Source organism: Sarcophilus harrisii, chromosome 3, assembly GCF_902635505.1.
Source record: "Sarcophilus harrisii chromosome 3, mSarHar1.11, whole genome shotgun sequence".
NCBI lineage: Eukaryota > Metazoa > Chordata > Mammalia > Dasyuromorphia > Dasyuridae > Sarcophilus > Sarcophilus harrisii.
Window position 1 is genome coordinate 458992652 of NC_045428.1, and position 15272 is coordinate 459007923.

A 15272-nucleotide genomic window follows, 5' to 3' on the forward strand; every position below is an offset into this window, starting at 1 on the left:
CACCATGGAATAGGGCCCCTATGTTTTTTCAGAGAAAAGGTTAAGAATAAAGAGATACATAGCCAGGTCACTTGTGTCACTGGGTCTCTATTTAAACTAGGATCAGTACCAAGTGACCATCCCAAGAATAATGTATACGTGTGAATCCAGAAAAGAAGGCTACAGTCACAACTATTTCCCTCCTCTGCTCTCTCCCACAATCCATCTCCAAACAGCTGATCTCCATTCTGAAACTCGGAGGAATAGACTACAAAGTATTCAATGGGATCTTTTTGATACCAAAAAGTATATTTCTACCCTGGATGCTGTTCAGCCAACATTGCCCTGCAGTCAAAATGTAAAGCCTAGTTTTGTCCCAGGCAAATGATTCTCCCAACTCACAGTCACATTCGTAATAACTGATGTAAAAAAGTTTTTTACAGTTTGCAATTACACATATTACTCAACTTGATCTTGACAGCAGCACTTTTATTATATTGTCAGTACAAATACCATGGAGGTGACTTGGAGCCAAGGACAGAGAACTGGAGTTAGTATCACAAAGTCCTAGATTCAAATGCTATCTCAGAAATTTACTGTTTAACCCTGACAATTAACCTCTCTCAGCTTCTCTTCCTTTTGTTCATCTGCCCAATTACTAGGTGGGACTCAATGGTCTAGGAGGTTCCTGAAGCTCTAACTATGATTTCCTGATCATTGCTCCCATTTCACAAGAAATGAAACAAAGTCAAGGGATTTCAGAGACTAATCAGCCCATTTACAGCTAATAAGTGGCAGTATCAAGATCTGAAACTACTGGCACCTGACTGACACCCACAGCTCTCCTCAGGAGGAGCTACGAGCACTCAGGGTACAGAACTTCTCCCTGGCTCCAAAGCCACCTAGGCAGAAACTTTTGAGGGAGGCCGGCCAGGACCCAGTGAGAGTGCCCAGGAAAGTGGTACAGCCCTGCCGTCTATCTGTGGTGAGGGAACGGCGGCAGCTCTCTCTGAGTTTGCAGCACCCGCTGAGGAGGAATGAGAGCTTCTGGGAAGGAAAACAGAATGCCCAGGTGTCTTAAGAGCCCTTTCCCTAGGGGGACTAGCTTCATTTTCAGAGGAATCTTATCTACAAGCCTCATTTAATGGCTTTTAAAATTGTGCCTTTCTATACACTTCTTGTTGTCAGTGAGCAGGAGGAGCTCCCTCTTCTTGACCGGTTCCACTTCCACCTCAGAGACTGAAACCCGACGTGGGTAAGTGAAGGGAAAGCGCTCACACAAACCTTCCCCTCACCCTAGGATACACTGAGCTCTGCATGGAGAGATGAGGAAGACTGGCGGAGGCATTCATGATCTCCCCAGCTCTTGCACGGGCGCACCCACCGACACAGCCCTCACAAACTCAGCCATCAGCCGGCCTGCCCTCCTGCTCACCCAGACACTACACACAGACACGCAGTTGGGGGCGCCAGGGGCCTTGGGCCCATCCCCCACCCCAGCACTTACTGTGTCCGTAGCCGGGAGGACCCCCTCTGGGAGAGCGTTCCCTTCCCCCATTCCCGTACTTGGGGTACTCCCGGTCCCTGCTGCTGAAGCTTTCTCTCGCCTGCCTTTCCAATGCTCTCACTCCCTCTACCAAAGCCAGTTTGTTTGTCAAGCCACAGGTCCCAGAAGCAATTGGCAGGGGAGCCAGGGAGAAGAGAAGGCGGCACATCTGAGCACCAGGGGACCTTGTCCTCCTCCCCAGCTGAGGAGAAGGCAGGCATGATGTTCTGCTTACAGGATCTCAAACAGAGAAGGTGACCTCGGGCAGCTCCCCGAGGAGGGGTCCCGCCCCCCCCCCCAGCTGCTTTAGCTCTGCCAGCTAAGCAAGCTCCGAGGAACTTCAGGAGGGCCCTATGGGAGGGGGTCTGAAAGGGCTCCGAGTGCCTGCCCATTTTGCTGACCTCCATCCATTCTTCTCCCTGAGACTCCCAGGAAGGCAAAAGAAGCTTAGGCTGCAGGGCGCTGAGGAGGCCTGAGGATCCGAGGCTCCTGGAGGGGTAGAAGCAGCATTAGGGGAAGCCCCTCTGAGTGCCCGGCACACACACACCCACAAGGCTCATCCCCTTCCATCACACATACAGCCACCCCCCCTCCCAAGAAGTCCCCGCACAGACCTTTGCAGTCCTGTCCTCTGCCACCTTGGCTGCCTCGGGATCACAGAATGGCCTCAGCACGGGTAGGGGAGGTGAGATACCCGAGGGGCGTGACCAATCAGATAGGGAGGGACCTCAGGCCTGGGGCCCGCAGGATTTGGGAGAGCAGAGGCAGGTCTGAGCCCAGCCCTCGGCCCTACCCCGCTCCCAGAAGCCTGTGGGCCCAGGGGAAAGGGGACACGGGGCTGGAGAACTCGCGGCTTCTCCTGCAGGCACAAGGCCGGCTGCTGGAGCAGACTAGGTCCCTTCCTTTCTGCCCTGGGCTCAGGACCACAGACCAGCCCCTGCCCGGTACAACACCTACTGCTGCTGCCCCTGCCTTCCCCAACGATAAACGCTGCAGACTTCAGGAAGATATTCCATCCCACAGTTCTGTCCAAATTCAGAGCCTGTTCCCCTTGGCTGTCCAACAACCACCTAAATCAGCTTAACTACTAGGAAAAAAGGGGGACAAGACTTCTGATTTTAAAACTAAGAGAACAGAAAAGAGTGGAGAGAGAACCCTGAATTTGGAGTTGAAAGAACTGAATTAAAATCACAACCTAGGCACTTCCTTGCATGAACTGGGCAACTCACTTAACTTACCTGGACCCTCTGTTTCCTCACCTGTAAAATGAGAAGGTTGGATTTAAGGGTGGGGAACGTCTGGATATGGCCCACAGGCTATACAAGGCAAACCCGGGCAATGAGCTGTAAGTTAGGTAGAACAACCTCCTGGAACAACCTCCCACTACTTCAGTTCTATAAGCTGACAATATGGTAGGATCTGTGAATGATGTTATAAATATCCGAATGGCCCTTGGCAGGAAAAAAGATTCCCCATCTCTGGATTAAGTGATTCTCAAGGTTCCTTCCAGCTCTAAATCTCTGACCTATGCTCCCAAAAAGAAGGACCCCAGGCTCCATTATATAAAGAGGGAAAGATTCCTGACAATCATCTCAGGTTATTTCCTTCTGGACTATCTTCAAGTTCTGAGCCCCTTCATAGACCAGCCATAAGAGCAATGGATAGGGGCTGAGGCTGGAAGACTGGGGGCCCTAGAGACTGAAAGCTCCTCTCTCAGGAGAACAACCAATCTAGTTCTCCTCACTGCTTAAGTTTGGCATCCCTCTCCCATTTGGAGATATACAAGAACAGTAGGGGAAGAAGAAAAGCTTCATTGTGCTTGGGGTTAAGGAAGAACGGGGGTGGGGATGGGAAGGTCTTAACCTGTTAAGAGAAATGAGAAAGAGAGAGGCCCTGGCCAACTACCCCCTGGGGGGGGGGGAGGGGAAGCACGATCAGTGCAGGGCTCAGAACCTCAGAGCATTACGTAGCAAGCACAGCAAGATTTGTGACCCATGTTGGGAAGACTGAGGGTCAGGAGGCACACACTGACTTGTCACCTGCAGGAAGCCATTCCTCCTTTCTGAGCTTCAGACGAACCTGTCAAATGGGGAGCTGGACTATGTGAGCCAAACCTTCCTTCCAACTCTAAAAGGCCGTCTGAGAGCTTCCAATTAAGTAGGGATTCAATGAGTGGAAACTGGACACCAGTGAAAGGAGAAAAGGAAAAGATTAAGGGAAGGATGAGTCTTGGGGATCACTTCCTTCAGCCCAGAGAAGGAGAGAGATACTACTTTTCTTTCTTAATCCTCTCTCTTCAAGGCTGACCAGAGAAAAAGGCAAAGGAACCAAGGAAAGCTGCCAGTTCTCCTTCCTGAGCCTGCCCCTTCTTCCATGCCTGCCTAGAGACAAGAAAGTCTAATAGACAGGAAGTTGAAATATAAGCAACGCAAAGCCGAAGGGACCCAGAAAAGCCGCCCAACCACCCAGAGCAGGAAGGGGGGGAATTGGGGACAAAGAGTCATAGTTTTCTCTCTTTCTCTCTCCTTACGTCTTCATTGGTCTTTCTCATGTTTTTTTTTTTTTTTTTTCCCATGTCTGTTCCCATTTCCCAGAGTCTCTCCCATTTTGTCTCTCTCTTTCCCTCTCTCTCCTCTTCTCTCCCTCCCTCCCTCCTTCCCTCTCTCTCTGTCTCTTTCTCTCATTCTCTCTCTCTCTGTGTCTCTGTTTCTCTCTGTCTCTCTCTCTGACACTCTCTCTCTCTCTTTCTCTCTCTCTCTCTGTCTCTCTCTCTGTCTGTCTCTCTGTCTCTCTCTCTCCACTCTCCCTGTCCCTGACCTCTCCCATCTTGGTGTCTCTCTGTCCCCATCCCTGCCTCTCCCACACCCTACCCTTCTCTCCCTTTAGTTATGTAAAAGCCTGAGAACACACAGAGATCTTTGTTGTCAAATCGAATCCATACAGAGCCGGACCGCAGCCAGTGCAGCTGTTTCCCCTTGGCACAGCTGAGGGTCTTATGGAGGAGACCCCGGCGGGGCATGGAGCACCGACCCCACCTCTCCTTCACCCCAGAGACTCAGGAGACAGCTCCAGCCCGAGCCGCTGGCTGTGGCCTGACCCCAAACCCGGATTTATGCGGCCCAACACCACAGACAGGGCCCGAGGCAGAGCCCAGAAAGGTACATGGGAGATTAGCGCCTCAGAGCCAGCAGCCATAGCTGGCTGCACAGAGTGCCAAAGCCTGGGCAAGAAGGAGCTGTCAAGGAGTGTGACTCGTGCCCCTGGTCACAATGGCTGCCCTCCCCTGGCTCCCAGCCCCTGCTCATCCCCACGGTGCACAGGCCAGGGCTCTGACTCCCCCCTCTGAGAGGGGCCCACGAGAAGGGGCCGCGCCCCCCCCCCGGGAATGAGTGAAGAACCACAGCCTCCATCCTTTCCCATCCCTCAAAACAACCTTGGCTGGAGACCTTCCATCTGAACCCCGGGCAGCCCCCTCCCCGTGGGCACCCTCCAAGTCCACTAGATGGCTCTGTTCCTTCGGGGATGGCCGAGCTCCGGGGCTGAAGCTCCGGGGAAGGCAGGAGGAGGAAGGCCAGCACTCGGGAGGGAGGGGAAGCATGGCCGCCTGCAGCGAAGCCCCACCTCCCCCCCCCCCCCAGGACACAGATTCTGGTGCGGGGTCCCAGATGAATCATCAAGGATCATTCAAGACACTGGGTTTTGAGCCTGCAGCTCCAGCTCGGCTTTCCCCATTCCCACAGTTCACACAGACTGCTCCCAGCAAACTGGATCCTCTGATCCAGCCAAAGCTGTCCTTTGAATTTAAATGCGCCTACGTGTATGTGCTTGGTACATATTCCTATCTCTGCCTTTCAGAATCTTGCTTCTGAGGCTCAGCTCCGGACACCTCCAGGAAGCCTCCAGTGCTTGTCCCATCCTGACATTTGTGAACCTAGAATCCTTGTCGGCTGCGCCCCCGTCTCCCTGCGGGCCCCAGGAAAAGCTACACTCCCTGGGGTGAAAGGGCCGCACCCGTTCTTAAATCTTGTGCACCCGGCGTCTAGAACAAGAGGAAGGAGAGAGAATCCGCGCTCTTCACCGCCATCGCCTCATGCAACCCTCCAGCCGAGAAAGGGAGGCGTGGGAGAGGAAGTGACTTGCCCAGGATGACCGAACAGGAGCGGCTCACACGCAGAAGCCGCTCCATAAACACCGCAGAATTCAGCCGAGTTGGGCTGAACTGAGAAAAGATCCAAGGAACAACAGGAGAGTTGCCTTCTTTTCTTTTAGATTAGCTCACAGGATACTGAGCCGAAAGGGCTGATCTCAGACAATACCTAGTCCAATTCACCCACAAAAGAAAAACCGACGTTCAGAGAGATCCTGTGATTTCCCTAAGGTTACCCAGGTAATACAGAACAATCAAAGTTCCAAGCCAGAAACTTGAACTCCAGCTCCGCTCTTCTCTCTCCTCTGCCAACCTGCAAAAAGCCCCCATGAGGCATGTGTGTAGGAGGGCAACAAGGAATTCTGGACGCAGGGGAAGTGGGGCCGTCCACAAGACTTAGAGGGGAAAACGAGGACAACGGGGACGCGACCAGACTCCAGCCTGTGGGCGCCCCGGGCCAAACAGAGCAGGCTCGAGACAGGAGAATCAGGAGTTAGCGGAAGGTTAATTACACGTATGAGAGGAAGGGCCCATACTGAGAAGGAAGGTTTAACTAAGCCACGTGTATGCATGAGAGGGGCTGGGCCACAGCCTGCATCATCCTCAGGGCTTAAGTAACAGCCCCCCTGTGGCCAGCCCTTGCTGGGACCGTGCAGGCGTCCTGGGGGCCCTGGGGGAACAGTCAGTCCCTGGTTCTGTGGCAGGCTGTAACTGCAGGTGTCCCTAAGAGTGATGGACAGAGTTCGGCCACAGCTTGTTGACTGTTTCTGTCCCCCATCCATGGGGAACAACTGCTCAGTCCTGAGCTCCCTAATCCACGTGTAGCTGAGATCTAAGCATAAGCCAGGTTCCTCTTCTTTGCCTGAATGTGCTTCTGGCCAAAGAAACTCTGCCCAGAGTGAAGTTGCTGAAAGAGTCTTACTTGCTGAGATTTGTATGCTTATCTGTGCACGAGTGTGCTTCCAGCAGAAATGTAGGGGCAAGGGAAGATGGAGACCCGCAGCCAGGTGCTGGGAAAATCCTTCTACAAAGGCAGACTGACAACTATTGAACCACTTCCATTTTAGAGAGTCAAAGTCAGGACATGTCAAAAGTCAAATTTGAACACAAGTCATCCAGACTTGGAGGAAGGCTCTCACCCTTGCACATAGTGGACACTTAATAAATGCTTATTTAATTCAATTTTAGAGTGGGAGTCAGGTAACAGTGAGAGAGGAAGGCCATAAATTCATTCCTTTGGGTAACAGGATTTAAATTCTCATCCCTGGGCTCCTTACCTGGTATTCTTTCTAAAACCCCTCACTTGCCACCACCTCCAAGCAAGAATTTAGGTGGGAACCTCCAGATCTGAGCCGAGTCCCCCATGACCCAAAACAGGCAGGCTAAGAGAGTGCATCTCTGAAGTGAAGTTGCCATTGCCCCAGTGCTGGCAGAGGCTGGGCAGCTAGGCAGAACAGGGTGGGAGAGGTTGGATTTGATGGTCAGGAGACCTGAACTCAAACCCTAGGTCAGACACTTACTAGTTGTGTGATCCTAAGTAAGTCACTTCATCTCTCAGCCTCAGTTTCTTCATCTGTAAAATAAGGATACTTGTGTCTACCTCATGATGATATACTAAACGTAAAAAAAACTTGGCAAACCTGAAAGTGCTAAGAAGGGTTAGCTATTATTACTTCAGCCTCAAATCTGATATTTCCCCATGAAGACAGAGCTTAAACCTGGGCAGCCATCTTCCCCCCTTTCCGTTAGGTCTCTGATGGTTTTGAGGGTTGTTCTCTTCAGTGGTGTGGGAAGCCAGAGCCTGGAAACCCTGTTTCCAAAGGAAGAGTCAGAGTCGGCTGGCCAGATGGAAGCAATTATAGGAGGGCGGAAAACGGAGAGAAGAAGGAGGGGAGCCAGGAGAAGGAGAGACAGTGGGGGGGGGGGGGGAGGAAGAGTGGAAAAGCAGGGAGGGAGGGAGGGAAGGGAGCCCTACCCGATGGATGGAGGGGCTAACATTCCAACTGACTGAGCTCAGGTTATTGAGGCCTCCAGGAAAAGATTCAGGGGATGGAGACTAGAACACATGACAAGACAATGCTGGTTTTGGTTTCCTAATTTTTAAAGAGAGGAAGGGTCAAACTAGACATGCTCTAACACAGGGCTTCTTAAACTTTTTTCCACTCACAACCCCTTTTTGCTGGAAAAATTTTTACACAACACATTTACAACAACCATCATTTTTACATGGATATATAAGAGGTATAGATACCAAACACTGACTGATATTAAGTTATAATGTCATGACCACCATATTCAGCAAGGCCCCATATGGGGTTGTGACGCATAATTTAAGAAGCTAGGCTCTAAGGGAGTGCCCAGAGAAAACATTCTATTAATTTACTATATGTGTTCTGCACAAATCCAAGTAGACAGAGATGCTTTCAGGCACACAGCGACAAGGCCTGGGGCCTGGGTAATGGGCACATACTAACTAGGACTGAACCCGAAGCCTCCAGAGGCAGAATCCTGTAATTTGTGTAATTGTGTAATTGAAAGGATTTGCCTAAAATCCTACAGGTAGAAGCAGCATTTGCTTCCTCTCGCTCTAGGCCCAGATCTGCCCAGCCTCCCAAGACCTACACAAACTCAGCAAAGTTGAAGTCAATCCTGCCTAGACTTGAGACAAAGCCTGGGAGGTAAGAAGTCTGGGAAATCACCCGAGGCTGCACTTAAAACACTAGACCAAAGTCTGGATACACCTGGGAGCAACCGTTCTTCCAGAAGAAACCCCATGGCCCACATCCAGAACCCCCAAACGGCAGTTGTCCACTTCCTTCCTCCAACAGGGGTGGTAATTACAAATACAAAGAGATATTTACTTAGAAAACCATCAATTAACATTATCTATGTTGAGTTTTTATTTCACTCAAGTTTACATTTTACTCCACAGTCAGGCTGGCAAGCTAGTTTCAAGCTGGACACCTCTGGTCCCCAAGTCTGAACAAAGAGGGTTCTGGGACACTTGCATTTTCCCCCCAACCCCTCCTTCTGCCCACCCCCAATTACTAACGTGTGAATTAGTAGAAGGGAGGGACAAAACCAGACACTGTCCTAGGCACTTTATAAATACTGTCTCATTTTAAAGTTAAGGAAATAGAGGCAACCGGGTTTAAGTGATTTGCCCAGGGTCATACAGCTAATGCAGGTCGGAAGCTGCATTTGAACTTGGGTCTTCCTGACTCCCAGCCCACTGCTCTACTTACTAGTCACCTAGGGCTAAAGGTGGTGCAAAGGAATGAAATTAAGCCCTCTGGAGGTCCGGCACCCCCTTCAAGGACACATAAAAGTGCAAAGTCTGATTGAAGATTGGATCTGGCCGTTTAAGTTTTTGATGCCATACCCAAGATTCTGGAAGAAGGTAAGAGTCAGAGGGAGATGGGAAGTTGGCTGAGTTGTTCCGGGGAGGGACTACTCACAAAGTAAATAAGAATTCACCTAAGGTCTGCCATTCACATATATCCTGAACATCATCTTTGGAGAAACCACAGGTAAAATAATGAGTATGGGGAGGAAAAGAGAGAACTATGAGGCATAGGGAAGAGCCGCCTAATTGGTGCTGGTGCTGATGGGGTTTTTCTTGGCAAAGATACTGGAACACTTTGGTACTTCCTTCTCCCACTCATTTTACAGGTAAAGAAACCAAGGCAAACAGAATTAAACTGACTTGCTGTGTTTGAGGCAGGAAGACTCATCTTCCAGACTTCAGGTCTGAAACTCCATCTACTGCCCCTACTTATATGGTGAGTGGAGCCCAAAGCTATGAACCAGATCTCGGAGTGAGGGAGGAGGGAGAAATAGGAAAGAGAAAAGATGTCTAAGCCCCGGATGATGCACAGATTCTGCCCCCCAGGACACTGGCAGAGGAAGGATCAGCTAAAGAAACAGCAGAAGCACAGAGCTCATGTCTTCAGACCACCAACCACTTCTGCAATGTCCCAGCCAAGATAACCCCAAAGAAAATGTACCAGGAAATTTTTCCTCACCTAGTCTTTCAAGGATAGATTTATAGACCACCTCCTCAATCCTTTGGGACGGATCTGTTGTAAAACTCAAGACAATGAATATAAAAGCACTTTCAAAGCTTAAGTAATTTTCATCCACGGGCAGCTCCAGTCGTCCTGATCTACATCTTGCCACCGGACCCAGTTGGCTCTGCAGGGGAAAGTGGAGCAGATGACTTTGCACAGCCCTCCCTCACTTCAATCCAATTCATTTGCATGTCAAGGCACCACCTCTCCCTGATGTCATAGCCCTCTCAGAGAAGGAACGACAAACAACAACATGAAAATATAAATTATCCGTGGTCCAATTATCTGCACTGAACCAGCCTCCAAGCTGTCCTGGCCTGGACCTGGGACCCTGCAATCACTGTTGCCAGGCGAGGACTCTGGCATGACTTTCCCTATGGAGCTAAGGGATTTGACTTTTGGCAGATTAATCAAAGAGTCCAGAGAGTCAGTCATAAAATCTCAAGAACTGGAAAGGACCTCAAGAGACCATGTAGTCTAAACTCTCCATTTTAAAAAGGAAAAAGCTGCCAGGGAAGTGACTATTCTGAAGTCACACAGCTAGTTCGGAGAGTAGGACTGAAACAAGGGCCTCTAGACTCCCTTTCCACTTCACTTTCTTTGAAGAAGCCTAGTTTCCTCAAATGAAAAATGGGAAAATTTTAAGTAGATAATTTCTATCTGGGGCCCCCTCAACTATGGAGGACTAAGATAATAAATAAATAAATTATTTGAATCAGAGCTCCAGGGCACTTGGGGTAGCAGGCAGGAGTCCCCACTGAAAGCAATTCTGAAGAGTTCAAGAGAGATTGAAACCTTGCCTTGCCCCACTCTGGGCCATCACAGCTGTTGGAGAAACAACTTCAACACAGAGAGTAAAGTTTCCAAGGGAAGGGGAAGTGACTAGGCAGGCGAACAACCACAGAGAGCGGAATTGGGGAGGTAAAAGTTAACACTGAGGGGGCCAGGGCACCACAACGTTCACCAGCTTCTTCTAAACTGCCCTTTCTGCAAAGATCCTCAGCCACTAATAAGATTTTGAGTTAGGAGGAAACTTAAAGATAACCTAGCCCAACTCCATCCCTTCGTTTTAGAGATGTGGCCCAGAAAGTTAAAATAAAAGAGCTTTTCAGAGTTTAAAATGTTACATAAATGTCAGCTGTGTACTGTCCTTGGCCAAGGTCACACAGGGAAGGAAGAAGGACTGATAAGTTATTGCGGAGGAGAGAAGATAATCAAACCCCTGGTCCTTCCAAAGCCTGTAAACTGTCCTGAGGATTCCACTGGGTGACTGACCTCACTGGAGCCTAGGAGAAGTAGAAAGAAGCTGGGATCAGTGGAAGATTAAAAAGAGAAAGAGAAAGGGAGGGCAGGAGGGAGAAAGAGAGGGAGGGATGGAGGGAGGGAGGGGCTGGGTCACTGCAGGGCAAGCAGAGATGCAAAGAGAAAAAGTAATCTGGGAGCATCCACAGAGCAGAGCTGGAGTCAGGAAGACCCGAGTTTTGATTTCTTAAGGCTTAAGGGCTTACTGGGAAAATAGGAAGACCCATCTTCATGAGTTCAAATCCAGCCTCAGATTCTTTGTAGCTATGGGACCCTGAGGGAGTCACTGAACTCTGTTTTCCTCAGTTCCTCATCTGTAAAGTGAGCTGGAAAAGGCAAGCCCTTCCAATATTTCTTCCATGATGCAAGGACTGAACAAATACTAATCTTACAGGGGAGAGAGGAGGATCAAATGAGATCACAGATGAAAAGCAAACCTTATTGCCAATCATTCTTAGTATAATTCCTCCGAACAGTGATAAAAAGAGCAAGGGCCTGAAAAGTGGTTCCACCCAGAAAAGCAGCCCTTAGGGGCCCTCCACTGGGTCAGGAACAAAATCTTGGTAGTGCAAAGGGCATTTTATCATTCGGCTTCAAATAAACAAGCCCCTACACTGGGACTAAGAGGAGAGTAGGAGGGGAATGGGTAAGAAGGGGAGAAACAGAATGGAAGGCACCAGGCTGCCTCTGAAGGATCCCCAGTCCCTGACCCTAGAACACACACCCTGTCACCATCACAGTGGCTAAGTGACTCCTAAGTTGCCCAGTCTCTCCGCTGAAACTTGCCGATTCTGAGCCCGGAGCACCCTGGCCAAGACCCTGTGACTTTCCTCCCCCTCTTCTTTTTCTTCTTGTGCCCAGTAACTTCAGGGCCGCCTGCATCTCCCGCCCTCCCTTCACACGCCGGCTTTGGAGACGGGCTGGGAAGTCTGTTACTGAGGAGCAGCAGTGCCTGGAAGCAGTGCCAGGGCCCCGCTCATCTGGATCAAGCTGTGGTCTTGGGCAGGGGGTTCAAAGACAAAGCTCTGGAACAGCCGCCCACGGCCTGAACCATTATGTTTTAGGGAAACGAGCTTCTGGGTGTCTGCCCCACCGGACAGCGGGGTGCCCCGGGCTCCCAGTCTGTGGCTGGGCAACAGCTGCTGCCAGAAGCCGGGTGTGGGAGACATGTCCGGAGGGATGTCACTATTAGGTCCAGGAGAGGAAAGCCTTGATCTGGCCCAAGCCTTTCCGGACCCACTGCAGAGAAGAAGCTGGCCGAGACCACCAAGGATCATGCTAGCTGGGGACCCACACATGCAAGAGACCACTGGCGCCCAGAAGGAGAGAATCCTGGGTCCGGACCTCCAAGTTCTATGGGATCCAGGATTCTCTGTTTGGGGGGGAGAGGAAAAGGGGACGGCGCTGGTTCCCCCAAATTCTGCCGGGGCCGGGGAAAGGACCCCCAGCGCCTGCAAACTGTCCGCCCCCCCCCCAAGAGCTCCCCGGAGCCGACCACGGGGCCATGAGATCCAGGCAGAGGACCGCCTTTCCCCTTCCCTCTTTCAGGCGCAAAAATCAGGCCAAACGCAGACTTTGAGGGCCCAGGGAGGGCCGGGGAGCCCAAAACCCGGAGTGGCGGGGGAGCGGCGGGCAGACATGTTGGCAGCCCCGGGGCGTCTGCCAGGGGGCCCGCGCCTGCGGAGGCGCCCACCTCGCCCCGCACCACGGGGGACGGCGAGCAGTTACTGGGGCCGGGGAGCCCCCGCTGGAATCCTGGGAGCCCGGGCAGTCGGCGCGGGTGGGCGCGTGGGCACTGCCAGCCTGGTCCCCGGGCCCCGGAGGATGCCCCCGGTCCGGGCTGAGGAAACTTTGTGCAGCGGGAGGCGGCGGCCCCCCGCGGCGGGCGGGCCCCGGAGCCGGGCGGGCCGCGGCGGGGCGTCCCTCCTCCCACGCCCCCCAGCCCCAGGCCCCGGCCCCTTCCTCTCCTCACACCCGCCCCCTCCCCCTTCCCGGCCCCGCGGAGGTCCCTCCGACCCCTCCCCTCTCCCCCTCACGGCGGCGGCACTCACCCTGCAGGCGGGGCGGACCCGGCGGCCGGACAGGTCAGGGCGGGGACGCCGCTCCGATCCGCTAGGCGCCGGGCGGCGGGCGCGCAGGAGGCGGCGGCGGCGGCGGTGGCCCGGCCTGTCCCTCACCGCGGCGGGCCTGGCGAGCTGCGAAGTCTGCGCCTGAGGGGACCGGGCGGGCGGCGGCGAGGGGAAGGGGCCGGCGAGGGATGGACATCGCTGTGCACACGGCCCCGGAGCGCGCGGGGAGCGGGAAGGGGGAGCGAGGAGAGAGAGGGAGGGAGGGGAGGAGGGAGCCGAGCGGGAGGAAGGGGAGGGCAGGAGTGGGGGAGGAAAGAAGGGGGGGGGAAGAGATGAGGGAGGCGTTGGGAGAGGAGGGATAAAAGGAACTGAGGGGAAGGGAGGGGGAGGAGAAAGGTGAGGGAGAGGAGGGAAGCCATAGGAAAAGCGCTGGGGAGAGAGGGAGGAGAGAGAAAGGAAGGAGCAGGGGCCGAGAACATGAAGGAGGAGAGAGGGAAGGAAAAGCAAGGGGAGGGAAATGTCCAAGGGGGGGGGAGAAAAGGGGGGAAAGGGACAGGGGAGAAAGTAGGGAGGGGAGAAGGGAAGATGGGAACGAGAGGCGGGGGATACCTCAGAGGTCTGCCAGGTCCGGGTCCCCCGCTAGCCCCGACATCCCGGAGGATGGAACTGCTCGGGGGCTTCCCTCCCTTCCGAAAATGGGTCCCTAGTCTGTGTCCCGGGCTCTGACGCCGAACCGAGGCACAAAGGAGGAGGGAAGCTCGGCTCCTCTCCTGGTGCGCCTCCCCACCTGGCAGGGGGTCCGGGGCTGGGCTCTAAAGTCGCCTCTCCGCGGCGTTTCACGCGGCCCCTACATCCAGTGCATTAAACCGAGAGCCCCGAGTCTTTCAGACAAACGGGGCTGCAAAGGCCGTCGCGGGCGGGACCCCGGGTCGGAGGCTCCGGCGGCCAGGCCAGGGAGGTGGGCAGAGCTGCTGGGGAGGGGGGAGCAGCCAAGCCCGGGGATGCGGGGGGGAGGGTAGGCAATGATCAGAAGGAAAACAGCAGCTTGGAATAAGCGCTTTACCCCTGGAAGCTCCCTACGCACACCCCATTCGCTAGCCCTTTTCCCCTCATTCACAAGCAAGATCACTAACGGTTTTTCAGAACAAGTTTTAAGGGGCAGCCAATGTGGAGTTTTGGGGGTTTTCCTTACTAGTGCATACTGATTATCACTGTTGTTGTTGGATTTATTTGTCTTTAGAGAGTAGGGAAGGAGATGGAAATGGGCTTATGAGAAAGAAGTAGGTCACTGAAGTATTTTTATCAATGCACAGGAGAAGGAAGCCCAGAAGGAAACACAAACTAGCAGGATAACTTTGAAACCTGCATATTAAGTATATTATATACTTTGTATATATAAAGTATCTAATATGTATATACTTATAATATGTATGTAATAATAAAGTATATAACATATATACACTTTAATTATTAAAGTATTAATAATTAAATTAATTGTAATATATTATTATAAATTAAATATATATACTTTAAAAGCAAACTACCTGATAAAAATGTTCAGTTCTGTGTTCAATCTTTTTTCCCCCCTATTCTACTTGGTATATGGAAATGATCATATTTGCTATTTAGTACTTTCAGAATCTTTATAAACAGTGAAATTGAAAATAAACCTCAAAACTTTATTAGATAATCTACGATTGGGTTGGAATTTTGCTGTGGTGCAGGAAATGAGCTGTTGATATAGAAAAACCATAAAAAGACTTGGACCTATGAATAAAGATGCTACTCACTGTCACAGAAAAATGACAGATAAAAATAAACATAGTATGGTCTTATATGTGTGTGTATGAGTGTATATATTTATAGATATCTATGTGTATTCTACATATATATTATATAACGTATATAAGATATATCCATGGTTAAGGGTAGCCTTTGTGGGGGAAGGGAAAAGAGGAAAATAAAGTAAAATCTGTACAGCAGAGAATAAAAGAAAATCAACAAGGAAGCCAAGAAAAGCTAGGCAGCTTTGAAAACAATGTGTAGTATTTATTATATAGATTTTTTTCTTGAAATGGAAATGTATTGTTTTCTATTGAATTGTCTTATGGTTTGCTATGAATGCTCTTATGGCATTTAAAAAAAAATTTCTCATTTTG

General features: G+C 51.4%; 1 protein-coding gene across 6 annotated transcripts in view; it reads right to left on the bottom strand.

Annotated features, from left to right (window-relative positions):
* ST3GAL4 (ST3 beta-galactoside alpha-2,3-sialyltransferase 4) overlaps window positions 1-14027 on the bottom strand; it is a 36843-nt gene extending 22816 nt beyond the window's left edge. Inside the window, exons 1-2 of one of the 6 annotated variants that reach the window (XM_031963703.1) lie at window positions 13096-13110; window positions 1927-2014 (exon numbers count right to left, since the gene is read on the bottom strand). In XM_031963703.1, coding sequence (XP_031819563.1) covers window positions 1927-1932 — 6 coding nt within the window. In that variant the 5' untranslated portion in view covers window positions 1933-2014; window positions 13096-13110. Of the gene's footprint in view, window positions 1-1926; window positions 3413-9697; window positions 12943-13095; window positions 13212-13722 lie in introns of those variants that run through there. The other 5 variants (XM_012545141.3, XM_031963705.1, XM_031963706.1 and 2 more) reach the window with 5 other exon arrangements.
* Window positions 14028-15272: the final 1245 nt, after the last annotated feature.